At 40.5% G+C, this 22,736-nt stretch overlaps 1 protein-coding gene across 11 annotated transcripts in view; it reads right to left on the bottom strand.

The window, feature by feature from the left end:
• eya1 (EYA transcriptional coactivator and phosphatase 1) overlaps window positions 1–22,736 on the bottom strand; it is an 82,952-nt gene that overhangs the window by 8,939 nt on the left and 51,277 nt on the right. For all 11 annotated transcript variants that reach the window (XM_084746819.1, XM_084746816.1, XM_084746821.1 and 8 more), the window contains 5 exons: window positions 22,336–22,418; window positions 21,599–21,785; window positions 19,882–20,024; window positions 18,495–18,578; window positions 13,524–13,613 (listed from right to left, as the gene is read on the bottom strand). In XM_084746819.1, the coding sequence (XP_084602945.1) occupies window positions 13,524–13,613; window positions 18,495–18,578; window positions 19,882–20,024; window positions 21,599–21,785; window positions 22,336–22,418 (587 nt within the window). The remainder of the gene's footprint in view (window positions 1–13,523; window positions 13,614–18,494; window positions 18,579–19,881; window positions 20,025–21,598; window positions 21,786–22,335; window positions 22,419–22,736) is intronic.

Genomic DNA, 22,736 nt, shown 5'->3' with positions numbered 1-22,736 from the left:
AATTAATGTGACATCAAACTCTCAATTTGTTTCAGTCAGTCTTAATTGAGGCTAAAAAACAGAGATTGCATTTGATATCTCTATAAAGTAGCTTAAAGAGTTCCTCTGGAAAGCACTGTAAAAACAAAACAGTTGAGAAAACTCTAAATTTCAAGGTAATTTACTTTCATAGATCTTTGATTTTTTTTTTAGCCCAAAACAAACCTTTAAGCTCTGAACAAGATTTACAAGCTAATGATGTTTTGTTGAGATAATTTACTTTTCTTCTTTTTGTTTTAGAAACAATTACTAAGTCAAAAACTGTCAAGAAAACTAAATGAACTGACAGTGAATAATGACTAATAATTGAATAATTATTATAGAATAAAATAAAACCATTATAAAATTTGGTTAGAATCATTTAATTTATTTATTAGTAATACATTTTTCAGGATTTTCAAAAACTCAAAGATTTAAGTTTTTCTAAACAGTAAGTAAGAAAGTAAATTCTCTCAACAGGAGATTATAGGTTGGCAAAACTTTCTTTAGTTTATTTCAAAGCTTAAAGCTAATGCAAGCAGTTTTTAACTAGTTATGAAACTGTCTCAATTTATTACTGATGCCTCTATATGACCTACATAAGCTGGCTGTTTCTATATGGTTATTCTTAAAACCAAGGAGGAGATTTTTATTTGGATGATTTCATTTTTGATGTTATATTCTGTGGTTATTATGGTGGAAATACTACCACGTTTGTCCAAAGGGGCCAAAATCAACAAAATATGTTCCTTGTAGTAGCTTTAAGAGCTTTGAGTTTGATTCAAAACTCAAAAATCAATTGAAGGTAGTTGCTTTGAAATTATGAGTTTTCTCAACTTTTTTTTTTTTTTTACAGTGTACGATGTTTTAAATTGGTTGCCAAAAAAGGTCACTCTCACCTGTTTAAAGTTATGTGAGAAATAATAATTTCTCATGGAAATTGAAACTTGAGGAAGAGAATTCCTCCGGTCTCAAGTATGAAAAAAAAGTCCCTCCCGATTTTTTAAGCTTTTTAATTAAGTTTCATCCGGCTGTTAAGACACCAAAACACAGAAAGGACTTCCTTGTTTTAAGTCAATCTGACTGAGGCCAAATGCTGACGTTATTGCATTCCTCTCTAATGCTGGAGCAGGGTAAGGGTAAGGGCTTTGGACTGTAAACCTTTTTTATTTTACTGGTTCCCCTCTGAACAAATTTTTCATCTCCCTGGATTTGTGGGGAGAGGGAGGGGAGAGCGACGTGAGGAGAAACTCAAACCAGCTGTTCTTTAACAGAATTAAAATCTTGACCCCCAACCCCTGCTCTAATGCAGCCATTCTCTCGCCAAGCCTCTCCCAGCAAGCCCCAAGATCCAAAGAGGAAAAGACTTTGACCCCATGACCTCGCTCCCCTCCTCTCCGGGGCTCAGGCACCCCGATAAGGGGGTGGAAGGGTAAGAGAGGTGGAGACGGAGGAGAGCAGCGGGTAAAGGCTGGGGGAAGAGAGTCCAAAGTGACCTCACATGGAGCGAGCTCTGAGCCCCAGAAGCGTTCCAGAAGATGGACTGCCAATTGGAGATGGGGCGCAGGCGGGGGCTCTCAGCCCTGTTGGCTTAATCTGTTTCCAGACACTCACCAGCAGATCTTTAGTAGTTGAAGAAAGCAGCAATTTGTCCCAGCTTGAAGATCTGCTGCCAACAAACTTGTGGATAATTTATGTTCCTGAATTATTCCCAAATTTTTCTCAGAACAAGCCAGAGGTATTGGTGTGCTTAATTCCTTAAGCAGTAGAGGCATGTCTGTTTGTTTAGGAAAACAAAAACAGCACCTTGGGTTAAGCACCTCATAAAGCCTTCTTTCAAAGACCTCCCATTCTGGTGCAAGTGACTGGAATGCCTCTATTATCTAGTAATTACCTGCTGATGAATCAAACACAATCGGCCGACTGGCAAATCTCCTGCCACCTCTTTCACTTTGGTACAGGACCATTCAGTTCAGCTCGTCCGGTATATCATTGCCTAATTGCACGCTGTCTCCTGGATGACAATAGTTCCTCGTGTTTGTTCTTCCTCTGTAATGTGTTGCTTTCAGAGGCCGACAGCCAGCACGGATCAAAACAGCCATTTGAGAACAATATTACTCAGCATGTTAATTATGGGCCTATTTTAGCTGCCAGAGCTCAAAACTCCCAACATGACCCGAAACACATAAATATGTCTCAGTAATTAGGCCTAACTGGAGTCATTATAACTGCTGCCTGATTATGAACCATTTTTCAAGGACTTTTCCAAATCCTCAAAGCTAATAAACACATCAAACTTCAACAAATGTAAAGTGTTAAAATTTCAAACGGCCAAGAAAAATACAGAGGTTCTGACTTTAGAGTTTAAATTCCATTTCATTGTTTTTCCATGTTTACATAGTTTTTAATTCTGTAGATATTATGACGCTTAATTAACAGCTGGACTTGGCTTGAGACCTCCGTGTGTGTGTGCTGTGAATAAAGAAGGGAGGGGGGTTGTTGGCAGAATGCGCAGACTCCAACAATTACCGTTCCCAGCTGGGGCTGGCATAAACCTCTGCACTGGCTTCCTGGGAGGACTGGGAAAGCTTATAGTGGAGGTGGCTGTGGGTAATGTTGTACAGTAACCCTTACACACACTCATTAGGAGCCACTTCTGAAGGCCTCGTAAACACCACAGAGCCACGGACGGTGCAGGTTCACGTCAGTTAAGTACAGTCGTATAGTCGAAGTGGAGAGGATGGAAAGAAACACTTGATTTTTACAAACTGACGGACTTGATGATGGGCTCAGTGGAAGTCCAGAATTGTTGGATGGATGGATTATGAAATAGCAAATAAAGATATACAGATAGCAAATATGTTTCATACAAATGTATGAATAAGTTATAATTTTCAGTTGAATTTCTGTCATCTTGTGATAAAGCAGCTCTTTTATACTGGACTATTATCGTGTTTCCGTCTACATGTCAAGCTAATTTGAAGCAAACTTTTAAAATGTTGCAATTAAGAAAAAAACAAAGAAAATGCAAATTACGAGCATTTCAGCTCCTTTGGAGGGAATAAGTTGGACTACACAAAGCGTAGGTTTGTCAGACATTGGCAACATAGGTTACATTACGCACACAACAGAGTAGAGTAGGGTTGCATGATTGGATGAATCAACAAAGCTGCTATTAGCGACCGGCTGAACACATTGCTGGTGGGTGTGTGTAATATATCACCAATTGCCAGTTGATGAATTGATGGTGGCCGGTTGGAAGATTTTAACATATCACCCAACTCTTAGGTAGAGGTTGCAAAACAAGATGCAAAACTAGCTGTTTACTAACCAACAATGAACTGCAAAGAAGAACAAACAATACTACTAATACTACTAATCATTAGGTGCCGAGAGATTCCCACCCCTACTTCAAAGTGTTCATAAAAATACGTTGATGGAAAACATCCATGGATTCATCGGAAAGCTCAAAAGAAAAATAACATGCTGCTAGTATTTTGTTTGCACAACACCAACAATAGAATGACAGGGCTTCAAGATGGTGGCACATTGAGGGGCAGTCTGAGAATTTCTTAGAACCTTTTGAACATCTCTTTTCCATCGAATCCCCCCGTTCTCCCCTCACCAAGCAAACAGTGGTCTCTCTAAAACCTACAATCACTGCTAACTCACACCAGATGTTCCTACTGTACTCAGGAGTGAAGACCCTCCACCAGAAGCCATTGCAATTACTCCTTATACAAACACAACGTCTTTCTGTGAAATTCATCAGCAGCATTCTTTTCATTTATCAGAGTTCGTTCAGCTACAGGACCGTCTTTATCTGTACAGGAAAAATGCACAACAATTGAAGACAGGATGCCTCTGCCTCGGGATGCTTCCATCTCTACATCATTTGCTCTCCCTTCCTCTGCCTGTCTTTCCACCAGTCTGCTGAAAACTCTTCACCGTGGAGGAAGTTATCAGAGCCCTCTTTGTTCCCTTGGCATCTGTCATTAAGCAATCAGCGATGACGGCCTGAGTCTTCCTGTAGCCCTGGAAAGAGCTCAGAGTGGTGACTGCAGCAGTCAGACGCACGGAGAAGAAAGACGGACGAGTCAGCAATGTTACCAAAACACAGAGAGGACCGTATCTAAACCTGTGGTATGAAAGTAACTAAATACATTTACTCAAGCGCTGCGCTTTAGTACGAATTTATAATACGTGAGTATTTCTTTTTCAAACTACTTTATACTTCTGCTCCACTCAGATGGAAATATTTGACTTGTTTGTTTATGATTTTTACACACAAAACAAGCTGAAATGATTATGCACTGATTAAAGAAAATTAATTTGTAACTAATCATTCAAGATTTTGCAAACATTTGCATAACAAACAGGTTTCAACAGGTCATATAGAGGAATCAGTAATAAACTGAGACTGTTTCATAAGCAGTTAAAAGCTCCTTGTTGTAGCTTTAAGTAACTGATCTGAATGCCACCACCACCTAAACATCTAACAAACATCTAAACAAACTCTTAGACCTGCTTTTCTCATGAAGGTCTAGGTCACTGCCATGCAGACAGTCCCCACTTTTTGAATACAAGCCGCCCGACTCGCCCCCTGTCTCTCTCGTCTTCTCTCTCAGGTGAGCTGTTGGGGTGGGGGTGGGTGGTCAAAACCACAGTGTGAGCGATAACAGCCGTCATCACGGCATTCCTTGTGACCCTACAAGCTAATGCCATGTGAAAAAGGCTCATCCATGGTTCGCAGGTTCTCAATACCGCCACTCCACCGGCAGTGGCTGTCATCCCCCCCGCGGTCTGTGACCCCCAGCAACTTCCTTCTCCGTTCCCACCACAGGCACCCCTGTCTTGGGGGGGGAGAGGAGGGGAGGTACGGGGAAGGGAGGGGTGGTGGTGGCTGTGATTACCTGGGGGTCAAACACAGGATGTGGGTAACAAAGGGAGAGTTCTTCGAACCCACTTCATTCCAATCCACAATCTGTGCTTGAACAGCCACGGAATTCAAACAGCGGCGCCAAACAAAGCACAGGTACAGAGACATCCATGCTGGTTTTACAAAAATTCACACGATCACGGGAAGACATCCAGCAGGGTAAATTATACACACTGACCAACCAGCAACTTCCACCAACCTCTGCACAAAATTCTCCAGATTTTACAGGATAACATCCATCCCTTTTGCTCCCAACTAAGTTGCAGCAGCAGCCTGATATGGGGAAAGAGACCTCTACAGAAAAACCTCAAAACAAGTAGATATGAGAGGTGTCATGATTGTCCAAATCAACGATTCAATTCGATTTAAACACATATTTTAACTCTGATGGCTTTGCCATTGTTACGCTGTAGAGTCTTGTTTTATAAAAGTCAGCAGATCATTGGTTTCATACCCTGACAAGTGTTATTTACATTTTCTTTATGGTAGCAAACGTGATAAAATGGCTGGTAAGCTACACTGTTGTCTTTGGAGTGTTGTGTTTTTTTTCTCTGGATTCTCTGGAAAAATCCTGTGAGAATGACTCTGATTTCACTTTTTGAAACTGAAAGCTAATTTCAACTGATTTTCAATGTAATACAGAAATTGTGACACCCCTGGTAGGTGAAAGAACTCCTCTATTCCTCAAGCCATCAGCCTGTATAATATGCACTTTTGAACTTTATCAAATTTGACTTTACTGTGTTGGATTGACTGTTTTTGTTTGACTTTAGCGTCTCATTCTGCCTCCATGTTATCAAATGTGTTTTGTTGTGATTATGTTGTGGTCTTATTGTATACGCCGTTGTTCTTTTCTGTGGTGTCTGGAGTTTCCTGGTGCCTGTCTGGAGCATTGGAACAAATGTGGGATAATAAAGTTGATCTGAATCTGAATGAAGCACTGTTGTAGTAACTGAAAAAGTTGGAGAAGAAAGAAACACCCCACTGGTAAGCAGTGAAGCACATAAATTAGTTATGTGTGATGGATGAGCTGCTGCTCATTATTTCCTATTTTTGGCATCGCAAGTCCAAACCACACCTCAAGGAGAGCAACATTAAATACAATATCAAATCTCCATCATTTCAGCATTTTCCCTCCGCAACAAACGTATCCATAGAGAAACAGTTTATTCTTGCCAAGCAGACTGTTGTTTGTGCGAGTTTCTATTCACGTCATGTTGTCTCAGCAGGTGCTGCGTCTCCCTCTTTAATTCAGGACAAGAAATCTATTCTTAAATCTCATCATTTGTCACCAGACAGTAATGTTATATTTTCCACACACCCTCAACCCCTATTGGTGCATGAATCGGCTGTGTTAGGACAGCGGGTAAAGGGTGGGGGTGAGGTGGAGCTCTGTGGAGCGAAGATTGACAGGGTGGCTTTGAAAACCTCCACTTTCTCTCTGTAGTCTTTCCAAAACACATCAGTTGCTCCGCCTCGAGACGTGATGGAGTTATGTCGAGTGGCATGACAGAACTGCTGCATCAGTGGCCAGGCGAATGATGAAATACCCACATCAGTGTGTACAGATCCAAAAGAACACATCTGACAAAATATACTATATTTGAAAATGGACTATTTTAGCTCACTGTTGCAATTTTCAACAGCATACTGTTTATTGAAAAAAAGAGAAGTCCTAATGAATGGTTTCACCATTTTTCACTGGTGCAGATCTCGATGGCTTGTTCAGTCTCATGTTTTATGTTGGTGCCAGAGTTTTCAGGTGTCTGTAGTTTACTTGAGTATTTATTTTTTTTGACAACTTTCTACTTTTACTCCCTCCATTTTGACACAACTATCTTTACTTTCTACACCTTAAATTTTCAAAACATGCTTGTTACTTGACTTACTGAAAGTAAGTCAAGTACTGAAAGTACTGAACATATCAGTAAAAGGTCAGTGGTGTGTGAGACATGAGATTTATTTATTATTATTTCATTACCAAAGTGTTCTTGTTGTCAAGAACTACTTAAAATATACAAACAAACTCTGAGAGACAGTGTTGGCACATCATTCACGCATGCTTTTTCACTTTTACTTAAGTAAAGAAGTTGAGAATCACCAGCATCTTATTTTGCAAAAGTATCTCTACTTCTACTCAAGTAAAGAATGTGTGTACTTTTGCCATTTCTGGTTGGTGCAACTGAAATATAAATAAAAATCTGAGTCACAAAGCCACAGTGTTAATTGGTAAACGATCAACTGAATGACTTAATTTCATGTTTCAATGAAAAGCACAGTTAGTGTTATGTTCCACCTTACTGGGAATAAACCCACAAAAACACACTATCAAGGAAAACGCCATAAAGCTACCAATCATGTGGAATGGCGAGTACAGGATCTGACTCTCTACAGTGGGACATAAAACCAACAGAATGGCTCCATGCTAAGAGGCTCTGGAGGGCCATTTCGGCCACTAGGAAAAGGTAACCATGCGTTTCACAGCATCTCTCATTAACAGGCAGCCCCTGGGTGAGAGTGACAGAGGAGGTTTCAACCCTGCGACTGCAGGCTGGGAGCTATAAAAGGCATTCAGCTCACAGTGTCACAGGGTTGCTCCACAGGTATGTGTGTGTGTGAGAGAGAGAGTGTGAGAGTCTGTGCGTACACTCCTGGAAATAAGGGTTGCTAAAGGGTTCTCTCTCACGGGCTGAGGTTCTATTTAGGACCTTTTGCTTCTGAAGACCCTATTTTGGAGAAAGGGTTCGATTGACATGATGGATGACCACAATATCCAATCTATGGGATTCAATCATTTTTGCCTTATCTGTAGAATACAATACAGTTCCTTGTAGAACCTTTATTGAATATATTTTTAGATCCCTCAGGATGGGTTCAAGTTGGTAACCCTTGGCATATAAAAGAGTTTTTGGTAGAACACCCTGTGTGGGCTCTAGATGAAACCTTTGGCATATTAAAGGGTTCTCGTTAGAACATCAGATCAAACCCTTGAAATATAAAAGGGATGATCTTGTGTGGGTTCTAGATGAAATGCTTAGAATATAAAAGGGGTCTTGCTAAAACCCCCTGAATGGGTTTTTTTTTTGCACCTATAGATGGCTGAAAGGTTCTGGATATAAAAAAAAAAACAGAGACAGTTCTGATTGGAACCATTACACCATAGACAGATTCTCTGTAGAACCTTTCATAGGAGGTTCTAGGTATAACTTTTTTATGGTGGGTTCTAGGTAGAACCCCGTGAAAGGTGTTCAAGTGGAACCTTTATAACAGGTTCTACCAGAAACCAAAAAGGGTTCTCCAATGGGGACAAACTGAAGAACCCTATATAGTTCTACTTAGTAGTGTTTGTACAGTATGTATGGGTTTGCGTGTGTGTGTGTGTGTGTATTCAGCGCAACGTGTTAAGAGTGCATGTGTGTGAGAGTGCTGCACACAGCATGGAGGCATCAGTGGACTAATTTAAAATGTTCCCACCTTTAGAGACCTCTCCCCCTCTCGCTCCCCGTGAGTGGTTTGCCCCATGCCCTTTATCCTCCAGACAGGGAGGGTTGTTTTCTCACCCAGGGAAGGGGGAGACGGCAGCCCCCGTACCCCACTGTGAGGGGAACACAGGGGGCTCGGCCAGAGCGAGAGAGGCCCCTGGTTCCCACATACCGCTCGGCGTTAGCGTTTGGGCTGCAGCAGTGCACCTACAGTAAACTCACACCCTGAGTCACAGCGGAGCTGTCAGTCTTCCCAGCGAGCTCGGCCTCAGTGGGCTTCATTACACACATCACTTCAGACCATCAATTAGCTCCACATCCAACTCCACAACACACACAGATGAGCAACAAATCTTCTCAGCAATTCATTCGTAGAAGTCCACAGCTAAGCAATACGGATTGCCCGCTTGTTCAGGGCTTGTAAAATGCCATGTTGAGCCAGTATATCTAGCGACTCACTTGCCTGACTGGACAAGTGGTAGAAAAGAATGAAACCATTAAATTGTTTTGATAACTGATTAATGGTTAAAGTAATTTTCATTTAAAAATGGCAGAAAGTAATGTTTTCATCCTCTAAAATAAGGACACTCCCCGCTTTTATGTATTTATTGTCACATTAAACTAAATATCACTGGGTTTTAACATTTTACAGACATTACCGCCCTAGATTAAAAATGACAATTAAGTTAATAACTTAATAACAACTTAATTTTGTTGTTATGTCATAACCACTGATGAACAAATTGTTCAATGAAAAAAAATCCATTAACATTGAACCCTCCTTAAACTATATTATTTTTGAAAAATATTAAAAGGTTATTAATTCTGAAAATATAAGAAGCAAGAAATTATAAATATTACCTTTCTATTGAGATGTTAATTAAAAACAAATTTAAAAAAAATACAAAATTAATGATTTTGTATCAAGTTTTGCTTTAGATATAATATGTTTATCTATCTGTGGCTATTGAAATGCAACTTCTTCTATAAGGAAATTAATACAGTGGAGATCACATCAATACGGATCATATTGCTTTGAATTACTTTCCTAATACTTCCCTCACTGAGAGCATTTTTGATGAAAAAAACAGATTGTGCTGTTCATACAATACTACAGCCGTCCTTTAAAGGGCCAAGCAGCAAATGGTTTGAGCAGGACGATCAATAGAGAGATTTGTGTGTGTGTGTGTGTGCGTGTGTGTGTGTGTGTGTGTGTGTGTGTGTGTGTGTGTGTGTGTGTGTGTGTGTTGGGAGTCTTTCGGGGAGGCGCAGTATTTCTGGGACGCACCTTCAATTCTATCTCGACAGTGAATGAAAAAAGAGAGCGCTGATCCAGAAAAAGGTTAGAGGAGAAAGAGGGAGAGACGTAAGGGTGAAACTGATCCCTGTTGACCCCTTCGGCATGCCCTCTTTCTTTTTATGACTTTCCTCTGAATCGTCACTCACCAGCTCTATCAACACGGTCCGGCCTCCATTCACACACACACACACACACACACACACACACACACACACACACACACACACACACACACACACACACACACACACACACACACACACACACACTCGAGCACATTATACACGAGAGTACAGCGTTTGCTCTGCCTTTGGCAAGCTGAGCACAATATTACAATATTAAGCTTAAAGAGACAGTTCACCCCAAAATCAAAAATATGTATTTTTCATTCGATTGTGGTGCTATTTATGCATATAGATTGTTTTGGCGTGAGCTGCCGAGTTTTGGAGATATCGGTTGTAGAGATGTCCGCCTTCTCTCCAGTATTATGTGACTGAATGGCACTTCATTCGAAAAAATGTCTCTTTACAGAAACATGGTTGGTGACATGGTTACTCAAGGTAAACCACAGACCCTATTTTGAGCAGTTTGTAAGAAGAGAGGCTTGAGCTCATCACAGAGCAGGATGCAAACATTAATGCCATCCTCTTTGGCTTAGCTGTAACCTCTCGTCCATAAGTAGATGCACACTTCCTTCTGTGCAGTGATACAGTTGGCACTGTTGGCAGAGAGGGAATACGTCATACATCAGCTGTTCAATTTCTAAGTGTGTTTAAAATGTTTAAATCTGATTAATCTGCTCTAAAACTATCATTTTCATACAAGCAAAATAATCTGGAGCTGCACATAGCGAAGTCCATATTTAATGTTCTTGTGCAGAGGCTGGCAGGACAACAGTGTTAAGACTTAGATGGACCCCTCACACACACACCGTTAACTCTGCACCTGTGTTTCTGCACAGCCTCTGGGGTCTCCCTTTATGGCTTAGACTAAATTAGATGGACCATATGCATTTCTGCACATGCTTAAATACATAACTGCTGCTGGCTGCGGTATTTATAGTTGGACTCTATTTAGCTCTATCTGAGATGGAGGACTGTAAATCAGCAGAGAGGAAACACAACTGGTTAGGCATTGCTGAGGGCTGGCACTTAACACTCACACTGGCCCGGCTCAGTTTAAGAGGGGAGATCAATACGCCTCCGGGAGAATGTCACTCCTCCTCTGGTATGATTGTTAATGACAATCATTGCAGCGTCTGCTGCAGAGAGCTCTTTACATTGGACATCCTGAAAAGCATTCTTGCAGCAGACTACAGATTGCTATTTCAGTCATAATAGTCTGCAAAAAAAAAAATCTAAAGCTTTAAAGTGTCAAAACAAAATCTAATAATCTGAGCTAGAGCAGAAGAAATATACACATTGCATTTTTTAAATAATTTTATAAGCAGTCTGAGCTGCCAATTCATCTGTGAACGGTTTCATCACACATGAAAAGAAATCAAAACACAGGACAGATGTTGAGCAAAACCACATTTAAGCGTTGTCACAAACTGCCATTTTTTTTTTCAAATGATTGGGGCACATCTATTAAATAAAGTGCAGCTACGATGGATTCTACATGGTCGGGCCATAAGGAAATATTTAACCAGCCAATTGCAGCCAATTAACTTTGATCACGATGACTGCGTCTGTCTGGGAGAGTATGAACATTTTCCTCCTCTGTCTCTCTCCCGTTTTTTCCCTCCTTCTTGGGTTTGCTTCATGTAACGCAGCCGAACATGGTGGTGAGTAATGAGACTTGGCAGAGCGGCCGCAGATCTCTTCACACTTAAGTATCAAACAAAACATTTCCTCTACTGTGAGGTCAGCAGAAAGCAGGACACTGAGGAAAAGCGCTGGGTCAGTGGGATCAGATTCACAGAGGAGGCAGGGACAAAAATTGCAAAGATAAAAACGCAGAGAATTGGATCGAGCTGGAACCGAGGGAAAAAACATTGAGGTGAATTGCTTTGTTTATTGCTAAACGTGATGAGCAGCGGTAGTTTTAACATCTGGATCTGGAAAGTAGTAAGTGCGCTTCATGTCTGTGCATGTGTGTTTATTTATGAACAAATGTGGCATACAGCATATAAATAATATCCAGATATTTTTACGCAGTTCCTAAATATATGATAAACAGGTCAATAGAACATACTGTAAATTCTTAAATAGTGCACATATGATGATATTATATAATATGAAGCATTGCAGTAGATTAAAACTAACAGTCTATAAAGAAGTTAAAATGAGTTCAACCTGACAATTTAAATGCAAAGACTACAGTGGAATCAACTTATTTTTTCTCTTAAGCTTGACATAAGTTTAATATTTTGTAAGTTAATTAAATTGACTAGCTTGATATTTCTAGTATTTATTTTTAGAACGCTACAGAACATATAAATGTGAGTTCTTCTAACTTAAAATCTTTTACTTTACTGTAATGCAGCCTTTAAAACCAAGAAGACAACACTTATGCCATATCACCATATAGCGATATCCAAAATCTAAAATGATATCACATCTCATATCACAATATTGATATAATATTGATCTATTGCCCAGCCCTAATGTGGCACACACTTGACACACACTGTACATGCAGTGTTCGTTCAGCTCTCCCCAGACTGAAGCAGACACTCAGACACCCAGACACACCTCCCTACCCTTGATCCCTCTATTCCTGTGCCCTAGGGGCAGATTTTACACTAGCCGTACATGAATCAGGGGGGCAAAGAGGCGTGGGAGGGGAGACAGCGGTGGGGGGATTTCATGCTGTGACGGAGGGGTCTGTGGTGTAGGTGGACAGCGACACCAAGCACACAGCATGACACTCAGACAGACAGACGGAGCGGCCACAGAAACACTAGAGCCTGACAAATTGAGCTGGCCGCTATGGGAGTGGGAAGGAGGTGGTGGGGTGAGAGGGGTGGGGGCAGGACTGGTGACCCAGGAATGACGGAGACTGACAGCACATGTAAAATTCATGGTATCCCCTGGGCTCCGAGGTAATACTTCACCACTATGAGACTGATAACTGAGAAACAGGCTGCACGCTATGAATCAGTTGTTGCTGCTTAATGGACCGGTCGTAAGACCATTAAAGTGATAGTTCAGATTATTAGAAGTTCTATGTTGTGTTAAGTACTTACTGTTAGTGTATTATCTACAGTAGGTGGCGGTCAGCACGCTCCCAGTTTGCAGAAGCTGCAGGAGTACCAGCACAGAAGCTAAGCCATGACCTTCTATGGACAGGGTTAGCAACAAAAAGCATTTTAAACACTTAAAAAAAGGTCCACCTGAAAAAAAAAAAAAATTAAGTGTATGCTATATTTAGAATATTTGCAGCACTTTACTTTGATGTCATCCAGCCTTTTCTAACAGGAATCCACTGTTATACAAGCAATATCCTTTTTATATAACAGTGGATTCCCGTCAGAAATGTCTGTCAGGTGGTAAAGTAAACCGGTGAAAATATTCCAAATAGAGCACACATTTCAACTGATATTGACTTTTTAGGTGGACCTTTTTTAAGTGGCTGAATGTTCACTGATTAGCTTCTGGGCTGGTGCTCCTCTCTGCTTCTCCAACCTGTGGTGTGCCGACCGGCATCTACTGCATCTAGGTAATTCACTGACTATGGATAAAACCAAATAATCCGAGCAATCCCTTTAAGATCATCACAAGGTAAAGAGAAGGCGTTTATGCAAAACAGGAACACAACAGAGGTAAAGAAACAGACGCACCTCTAAGTCGTTAAAGAATAAGTGTGTGTCGGCCAAGTTGAAGATCATTTCTTCCATCCTCAGGCCTAATGATACAGATGTTGGCGGATCCTGAAACAGATGAAAAACAATTAAATCAAAGAAAAGTCTTTCCACTGAATATTGACCTAATTTTGCTCCATTTAATGTGAAACAGTAAATAATGTTTTTCCCCTTTGAGTCACTCAATTAACACAGAATCCCTTTAAATTCCTCAGCAGGCTTATCCCCATAAAAGAAGACATTAGGCGGACTTGAAAGTTTCAGCCTCTGTTTACGACCCCTCCGAAAGGGACCAGAATAGTCATCAGAAATGCCACAGACTTGAATGAATGCAGTAAAAGCATGTCTCTTCTCAGAAGGGGTGGTCGATTTAGAAGAGTTGGGGTCACAGTCTCATCGTAAATAGCCCATTCTCCACATACTTGTGCAGATGCATCATCCGATTGCTCTCTACGTGATAGATAGAATACAACTGCCACTGAGGCAACCACTCTGAGGTGTTTATTATAATGTTAATATTCCTTACACTGCTTACCTGTTGCTTTTAGAATTAATTTTAAGATATTACTGATGTTGCCTGAGGAGATCAAGGCTGCAAAGTGTGTCTTATCCTTTAAATCATCTTTCAAAAAAGTTTTACAAATGTGATCTGTTTTAATTGTAAAGAACTCTGTAACTGTAATTTGAAAGATGCAATGTAAATAAAGATTATTATTATTTATTTATATATTATTAAAAAAAAAAAAACATTCAAATGCAAACTTAACACTCCCTGCATCAGACGCAAACACAATTTTTCTTAAATCATGATCTCTGTCAGTAATGTGACACGTGCTGTAATGGTGATAGGGTTGCACTGTCTGTAAGATAATACCTGGAGAAGAGTGAACGACACTGTAAATAGTTAATGAGCCGGTGACAATGTGTGCGATTTTCCCTTTAAAACAATAATGAATAGGCAAAAAGACCTTAATGCATTTTCTCATAAACACTTATAAACATATGAGCTTTGTGTAATTATTTTTCACATGCTTAAATTATTGCTAAAGCACATTTATTTTAGAGAATTCGCATACCCATTATTAAAGGGTGTCTTCTGTATTTTTATCACTGCTTGTTTTGCCAGAGATGAGCTCCTACTGTTATTCTCCTACTGTTATAGTGTCTGACAACATTATGGAAAGAATCACTACTGAGGCAGACCTTTTTTAAAAGAGTAACGTGTGTTTTGTTTAACCAGGAACAGCTGTTTTATTGTTCTCACCAAACTAACCAAACTCCCTTTGCAAAACCGTAACATTGTCATCTTCATTCAAACAGAACAGACAAAATAAATAAATAAATAAATAAAGCTAACCAAAAACATCTTGGCTTGGCTTGTCTTTTTATTGTTCCAACAATGACCAACTCTGGTTTGGTCCAAATAAACCCTTTATATTTCCAGTGTTAGATGTGGAGAGGAGTGAGAGGAAGGACAGACAACAGCAGGGAGAAACTACATGTAGAGCCAGAATATTTTTGCATCTATATCGATGAATAAAGGGTTTATTTTTTTACCAAGCTGGTGATTGTTGGAGCAGTAGAAAGTCAAGATGTTTTTGGTGACTTTTATTTTGTTTCTGGTGAGTTTTAAAGAAGATGACAGTGATGATGTTAAAATTACGGTTTTGCAAATGGAGTTTGGTTAGTTTGGTGAGAGCAATTAAACAGCTGTTTCTGGTTAAACCAAACATGTCTAACTCTTTAAAAAAAAAGGTCCATCACTCTACTTTTAAAATTTCCATTTTAACAAATTGTTGTTAATTTTAAGTCAAAAACGTGAAAAATATGCAACATACAAAACACATTATAATCATGAGCTAAACTGACAGTAGTGTGTAAATTGAATTTCTTTTTATCCTTTTTGTCTTCAGTCTCTGATGAGCAGATTGTCTTTAGCAAGTAAAGGATGAAGCGAGACAATAGACGGCTGCGGAGGAGGATTTTCTGCAGCTGGGTGAGACTGCATTAAAGACGGGCCAGTCAGCACCAGAAGCAGGGATTACGGAGCTAAACCACCTGAAGACACACCTGAGCTTTTCTACTGATTAGCTGTCACACCCCACAATGCTTATGTTTTCACTAAAATGACAGCGGATGAACCACACAAGTAGAGCTCAATCCCCACTTCTGGAGGCTTTCTCTTTCCTCTTAAACCTCCCAGTTCCAATCAATCTTTCAGTCAGAATTCATCAAAAATAATTAGACTCCCACATTAGCAGGCTATCAGCTCCCTCTCCCCTCAGCCTCTGGCTGGCGCTGTCGGGTGATTTAGCAATATGGGACGGTTTGGTGGGAAAAGGCAGCAAGTGAATCCTTTCCAATTAAATCTAAACAATCAGTCAGTGAGGGAGTTAAGAATACAAGCAGGCCAGAGGGCCAAAGTGCTGCTGCTGTCATTGCTCCAGCACCACCTGTCCCGAGATGTCAGTGCCATCCACAGGGGCGCCAAGTCCCCCCCCCCTCCGAGCCCCCTTACCAATAACAACCCCCCATCCCCACCCACTTTAAGCTCCAGCTCTGGCCAGCCCAATAGCAGCACAGCTGGCCTCAGCCATCAGCTTTATGGGGGTGAGCTGCCTTGATGCCAATTAAAAGAGCTGATAAGAACAGCAGTGTGTTTATGTGTGTATGAGAGGGGAGAAAAAACGTCAGAGTGAGTGGGTGGGAGGTCACAGCGAGTGAGAGAAAGTGTGGATGTACGCTCACTTAGATACTCATCTATTTATAGTAAGCTTGGAGCAGCTAGGAGGGAAAACTGTTTTGTAACTTTTTGTGTTTATGCGCTAAGATAGGGATGACATGAATGGCAGACAGAGGAGGGAAGGAGGAGAAGAAGGGGGAGAGACGGGGTGGTTGTTGTGGTGGATGAGTGGTTGTGGGGGATGTTGGTCTGCTTCACTTTCTTTTCCAAGGTAGTTTACAGATCTGCGTTTCTGATATGCTTTGAGGCAGCGTGCTCTGTGGTTATTGTGAGTAAGCATGTCTCCCTCTTATTGCTTTAATGTGATCGTGTCAGCAGGTTGGAGCATGAGAGGGAGACAAGCTATGAAAAGGTGCATTTTAATACAACTGTCTCTTTGTACTCTTTATTTTTCAAAACAGGCTCATGACTTTGCTTTAAATGCATTTAAGGGAAAATATTGTTTAGTTTTATTTTGCATCATTGTCGCCTTCCCAACTACAAGACGACAACACACAGCAGATGTAACAAGATGAAACAAAACTAATATGGTCTTATTAGACAAAATTAGACTCTTTATTAGACTTTATTAGGGAGTATTTAGAGACACATTACAGCAGAACTGTACTGTAAACTAAAGTGCATCTTCTACAGTTAGACCCAGTACTTCTCCTTTTTTTTTTTAAATAGTTATCTGTACTGAGGGACTGAAATGGGCAGAGAAGGAGGATAAAAAAGAGGGAACAAAAGAGAAAACAGAGAGTGAGAAGGACTCTAGCGGCTGTCACATCCTATATGAGCTCTGATGGAACGGGCCCTTATGGAGTCAGGAGTGTTTCCTGTTTCAGAGGAGCACACTGGAGACCCTGTGTGTGCATGTGTGTGTGTGTGTTCACATGTGTGTGTGTTTGGTCGGAGAGTCCCTCATCACTGCTCCACAGCTCCCTAAGCTTTAGCTCTCTCTTTACCCAGCATGCAGGGCCGAGAATAAAGTAAATAAACAGTGGAGGGTCGTGGGGCAGCCCTCTTTCACCCCAAAACCAAAACAGTGCCCCCATCAAACACCCCCTCATACCAGAACAAAGGCGCAGTGCACGGGCCGCAGACACTAAGCTCTCTGACATATGAGGAGCAATATGTCATTTTTGACTTCAAAACCAGACACCTCCATAGCCAAAACAACCGGTGATTAGAAATGCCTCTCTCAGACAAAATAGAATAAAATAAAATGCATATTGTTTAAGGCTCTATGATTATTTTTATCTATGTGTGCTATATCTAAATGAGTTCCCACACCTTTTCCAAAGTCAAATTTAAGCACTTTTCAGCAAACTGTTTCAAGCATTTTTATAAAAAATCCAGGCACTTCTCAAACCTTGAAATCACTACATTTAAGTATTAAGTGTTTCCAAGGATTCAAGGATTTCCAGCACCCCTACAGACCCCATAAATGGGAAACTAAGAGCAGATGATGCACTTTGAAAGCTATATAGAGCCTATGACCTCAACAAAACCATGAGAATAGGATTCTGTCTTATTTCCCAAATTGTTTGTTTTGAAAGTTTAAATTTAGAGAAGCAATTTACATGGAACAACAAATAGCAAAGCCTGGAAAAGTAAACTCCTCATCTTATGAGCACACACAGCGACATGGGATAGAAAATGACCTTGCAGCATTACAATAATATATGTTTGTTGATACTGACATATAAATATATGTAATATATTTTAATTTAAGTCATAATTAAAGCAGTTTAAAGGGAACTGCTGTGCTCCAGTTTGAGTTTTGACTGAATTGCATTTGGTGGAGGGCCAGGGTCTCCGGGGAGATCCCCGCCTGAAAAGGATGGATTGAGAAGCACTTAATTAAACTAACAGTGTGGCATTTCTGAAGGAGAAAGGAACACTTAAGATGTGTCAATAGACATCCAGAGTGCAACTGTTGTGAGCCCCTGCAGCCGAGCCCCGAGCAGCCATGCATAGCTCCAACAGCTGCAAAGAGCAGTCAAATACTTGCCAAGCCTCACTGGACCTATTAAAAAAAGAAACAATTATCTGTACATTGAGTTCTGCTCCTTCTTCTCACTATGGACTCAAGAAATGGTGAAATCTATCCTCCGCTCAATGGCCATTTCCCCCCTTCCCGCAGCCTCCGATCCTTTCCTTTTAATATTTATGTGTTTTGCTGATAAAGTGCACTGCTACTGCTACAGTCTGATGTCACTCACCCGTCCATATCTGTTGGCATAAGAACCCGTAAGCAAGGAATGGAAAACGATGATTGTTTCATCCAGGTCCCAGATGAAAACTCGCTGGAGAGATGGGGGTGGAAGAAAGAAACAAAGAAAAACAGAGAGAAAAGAGGCAAAATCAATGGTGCACTCTGTAGGGCTGCAAGGTGATCCTCCTGGTCAATAGGCCAGGAGCGTGTATTTGTGCGCCACAGGGACCAGGATCCATTTGCTTGGGTTGGTCACCGCAACACTCCTCCCATCACCCCCCGCCACATGCCTTCCACCCCCTGCCCTTTACATTAGAGTGATCAATAGTGACAAACTAATTAACTAGATATGTTAACATGGCATGATGTCAGTGCTATAATGGGTGCTATTAACCTCGTTCAAATTCATATCGTATTAATGAAGAGCCCGCTGAATTACCAAGAGTTTATTTTGACATATGGTCAGTATCAAAGTGTTGTACGGCTCATGGTGCAATGGTACCATTACGCACAGCTAGTCTCCAGTCTTTCCCACTATGACATGTTGTGTTATTGTGCATTAGTTTATTATTACTAGTTTATTACTATTTATTATTAGTTTATAGACAGTACTATATTGTAACTATTTTATTCTATTTTAACTCACAAGCAGTGAGCCAAAGATGTTGACAAAACAACAAACGGTTGCAACATACTGTATGTCAAGAAAGACACACACCAGGAAACTGACAATGCGCATTCAAATGTGACACAAATCAACAAACGCTGAAACAGGAGTCACTGTCTTGTTTTGAGGAGGGTGTTGATAGTTTGGTTTGCTGAAATATGTTTGCACTCTTTGGTAAAATATTGTCCCAAACTCATGAAAAGAGCTAATTTTTAAGTGTTTTCAATTATAAATGGCACACATTTTAAATTGCAGTGGCAAATTAAAATATTTTCCATTAGTTTTTAACCAAATTTTAAACAAGAACTTTCTTTTTTTATTCCTTACCATTATAGTACTGTATTGCTCTACAGAAATGCACCGTAAAGTGTACCCTTAAAAATGTAACTTGGAAAATTTCTTCAAATTATTTCTACTTGGTCTATTTTATGACAAAAAAAACATGACAAAACTGGCATCATTACTGTGTACCACAGAGGGTTGATCATATGCCTTATTGTTTATTCATGAGGTATACATGAGAACTTTATATAAGATGTGTGTTTAGTGATGTCATATATTCCACAAAGCATCAATAATGCATTTACAGTTAATGAATCAAATATTTAAGAATTAATGCCCATCAAGTGTTAAAGCCAGTGTGGCAGCCATATAGTAAGTGGATTAGTGTCCGTGTGCCTCAGACAGGGCGAGGCTGTCTGTCGCCAAGGTAGCGGGCTCACCCTACCTCAAGGTCGGAGTCAGGCGGCGGTGATGGGTTGTTGTTCCTTCTTCCCCGGCCACGTGACTTTCCATCCGAGGCCCGGCGCAATCGATCCGAATCTGAATCTTTAATGGGGGTTGATGGACTGTGGATGGTACTGTACTCTCCTGGAAGGAAGCAAAGAAGGAAGCAGAGTCTAAAAAGAGTGTATCTATTGAAGATGAGCTATTATTTGCTTTTAGCAAAGAAGTGTGAGCGACCATTTGTCTTGATGCAGGTCAGACAGCTTCCTGGGGACACTTTTTAGTGATTATGCAGGCCTAACAGGTAACAAACATATCATAAATCAGCTGCAGAATGCATGCTAAAAGCTACTGTGCTCCATACTGATTTAATAAACAAGAGGTAACGGAGTACATGCCAACTGGAAATAGCAGAGATGTCATTTATCTAAATTGGATGACTGTGTATGAAATTAAGTTTAGTCTTTGGTGTTGATTGATGACAACTGCAAATGCAGCCATAAAATTTTGACTGACTTATAAAGATACAATCAGTGCTCGATTGCCAAATGATGCATTAATGTCACATAAAGTTATAGGAAATTCTACATCTGATTTCAGTTTTAACTTCATTTTCTCTTGCTTGCCACACTGCAGCGCACTGGCTGAAACCATTTCCTACTCATGTTGTGCATCTGGACGAGCCCCCACTTTGTCACAGCCCAGCTCAGGAAAGGACAAAGACGAAAGGACAACACATGAGTTTTAATCAAAGATATATTTAACCCAAAATATAAGTAAAGCAAGTCCATTTAAAGTATATATATATATATCTGCAACATTAGTAGTGCGTTGCATGTGTGAGTGAGTGTACTGTGAAATGTAGTGGACAAAGGAAGCAAACACAAACCAGGGTGAGAGACAGAGACCGACTGAATCAAACAGCTTATACAGGTGAGGAGCAGCAACACAGATGAAAATCAGTGATGCCCCCTCCCCCCCAAAAAAAGGAAAAGAAAGAAAGCCCACCCAGGAACCAACCTGGAGCAAATCAAGAGGGCTGTCACAGTACAAATAAAGGTTTTTGGAATTTAGGCTATGCTCTCTTATCAAGAACAACTTCCAGTCACTAACCACATTTACCAATGTGTTGGTAAAACACGTTTTGTTGTTGCCCTTATTCCAAAAAAGACAATACTCCTACTAAGCAGTTTAATAAAAATGTATATTCCACTTTTATTTCCATTTATCTGCAGCTGTACATACTTTGATTTTAGACACTTCTCTGCATCAATATAGTGTCTTGTCAAAGTTTTCCATGGTGGCAAATATGCGCAACCGTGCAAACACGGTCCCACTCTTTCATTCACTCAACCACCTTCTTGAAATGGTCGGTGTTGCGATATTTGCATATATCCAAAAACCTGTCCAGAAATGAGAGCTTTTCTTTTGTGCATGTATCTATACCCAAGTCTTGGGTAGATACGGTTGGCGGTTTAATACCCCAATTGAGACGCATATTCTAAATGCACTGTATGCTCAGAAATGCTCCTAAATCCTGAATAATACTGGTGTATCCTATGATTTAATCTGAGAATGCTAAATTCAGAATAATGCATAATGTTGTCATATTCTGAATAATAGTGGAAGGTTACTGTGCATGTAAGCTTTGAGCGGGATCAAACTCCTGATACTCAAGTTACACAAGGCAACCCTGCTGCTTGCAGTTTGACTCCTACCTGCAGGGTTCTCTGTCAGGGCCTGGCTGGTGATGCCAGTGGGTGGCTCCTGGAGGGTGTAGGTGGTGGTGGTGGAGGGCGTGCTGGGGCTGGTGTTGTTACTTGTCATATAGGGTGAAGGGTAGGGTGAGGTGTTGTAATACTGAGCATACTGCCCCTGGCCAAACGCTGGATAACTGGGGTAGTCCTGTCGAGAAAGACAGAGTAGGGAAATCGTAAAAAATGCAGGCTACACTTGGATAAAAACGGGCAAGTGGAGAAAAAAGGAGAGATAAATTAAGATATGTACAAGATTTACATGAAAAAAGGTGGAGGCCAAGAAAGACAAAAGGTAGCAGAAGTAGGAGGTTTGGCAGAGTAATGTGAGATATGCCCTGCACCAGTGTTGCTACTTTACAGTGCAGATTCCAAAACATAAATGCAAACACATGTCTGTTCTGTCCTACATCTGGACAACGATCTGTCTTGTTTTTTTTCTTCCTCTCCCTTTCCTCTGTGGCATAATACATTTGTGTTGGGGGAGGCACAGTAGATAATCCTGCGTACAAAGCTTTTGACATCCTGAGTGATTTATGTCTGAATGTGTCACGGATGAAATGTAACATATTGAGTTTGCATGTTTCATAAAGATTTCCAGGTTGAGGAAGAAGTCTGCGATTCAAACTTATATAAACTGATGACTGCGTAGTGATACCAGATCACAGACACAGAATGAGCAGAAGGAGGTGCGCAACTACCTGTTGTGTGCTGTTGAAGCCGGTCGAGTTTGTCAGGGAGTTGTTTCCTGCGTACAATCCTGACGTTGTAGTGAAAGTACCTCCTGTAGGGGGGAAAAAAAGAACTTTTGAGTTATATACACCCTGTATTACATCAAAAAATAACACTTTACAATGATACAAACTTAAACGATAAATGACTCATAAAATGCTTATAATTAGGTTATTAATTAGGTAGTAAACACTTTAAAAATCATTAACAAGCTATTAGAAATAAGTAGAATAGTTGTAGGTTCACTATTTGCAAGATCCAATTACTACTTGGCACTAATTAATCTCATTAGTAAGGAAGTAAAATTTATTTATAAAGTGCCTTTCAAAAACCACAGTTACAATGTGCTATACAGTGCAGACATTGCAGA

Source organism: Lutjanus erythropterus, chromosome 21 (genome assembly GCF_056507025.1).
Source record: "Lutjanus erythropterus isolate fLutEry1 chromosome 21, fLutEry1.hap2, whole genome shotgun sequence".
Taxonomy (NCBI): domain Eukaryota; kingdom Metazoa; phylum Chordata; class Actinopteri; order Lutjaniformes; family Lutjanidae; genus Lutjanus; species Lutjanus erythropterus.
This window is presented reverse-complemented; position numbering and strand designations above follow the sequence as displayed.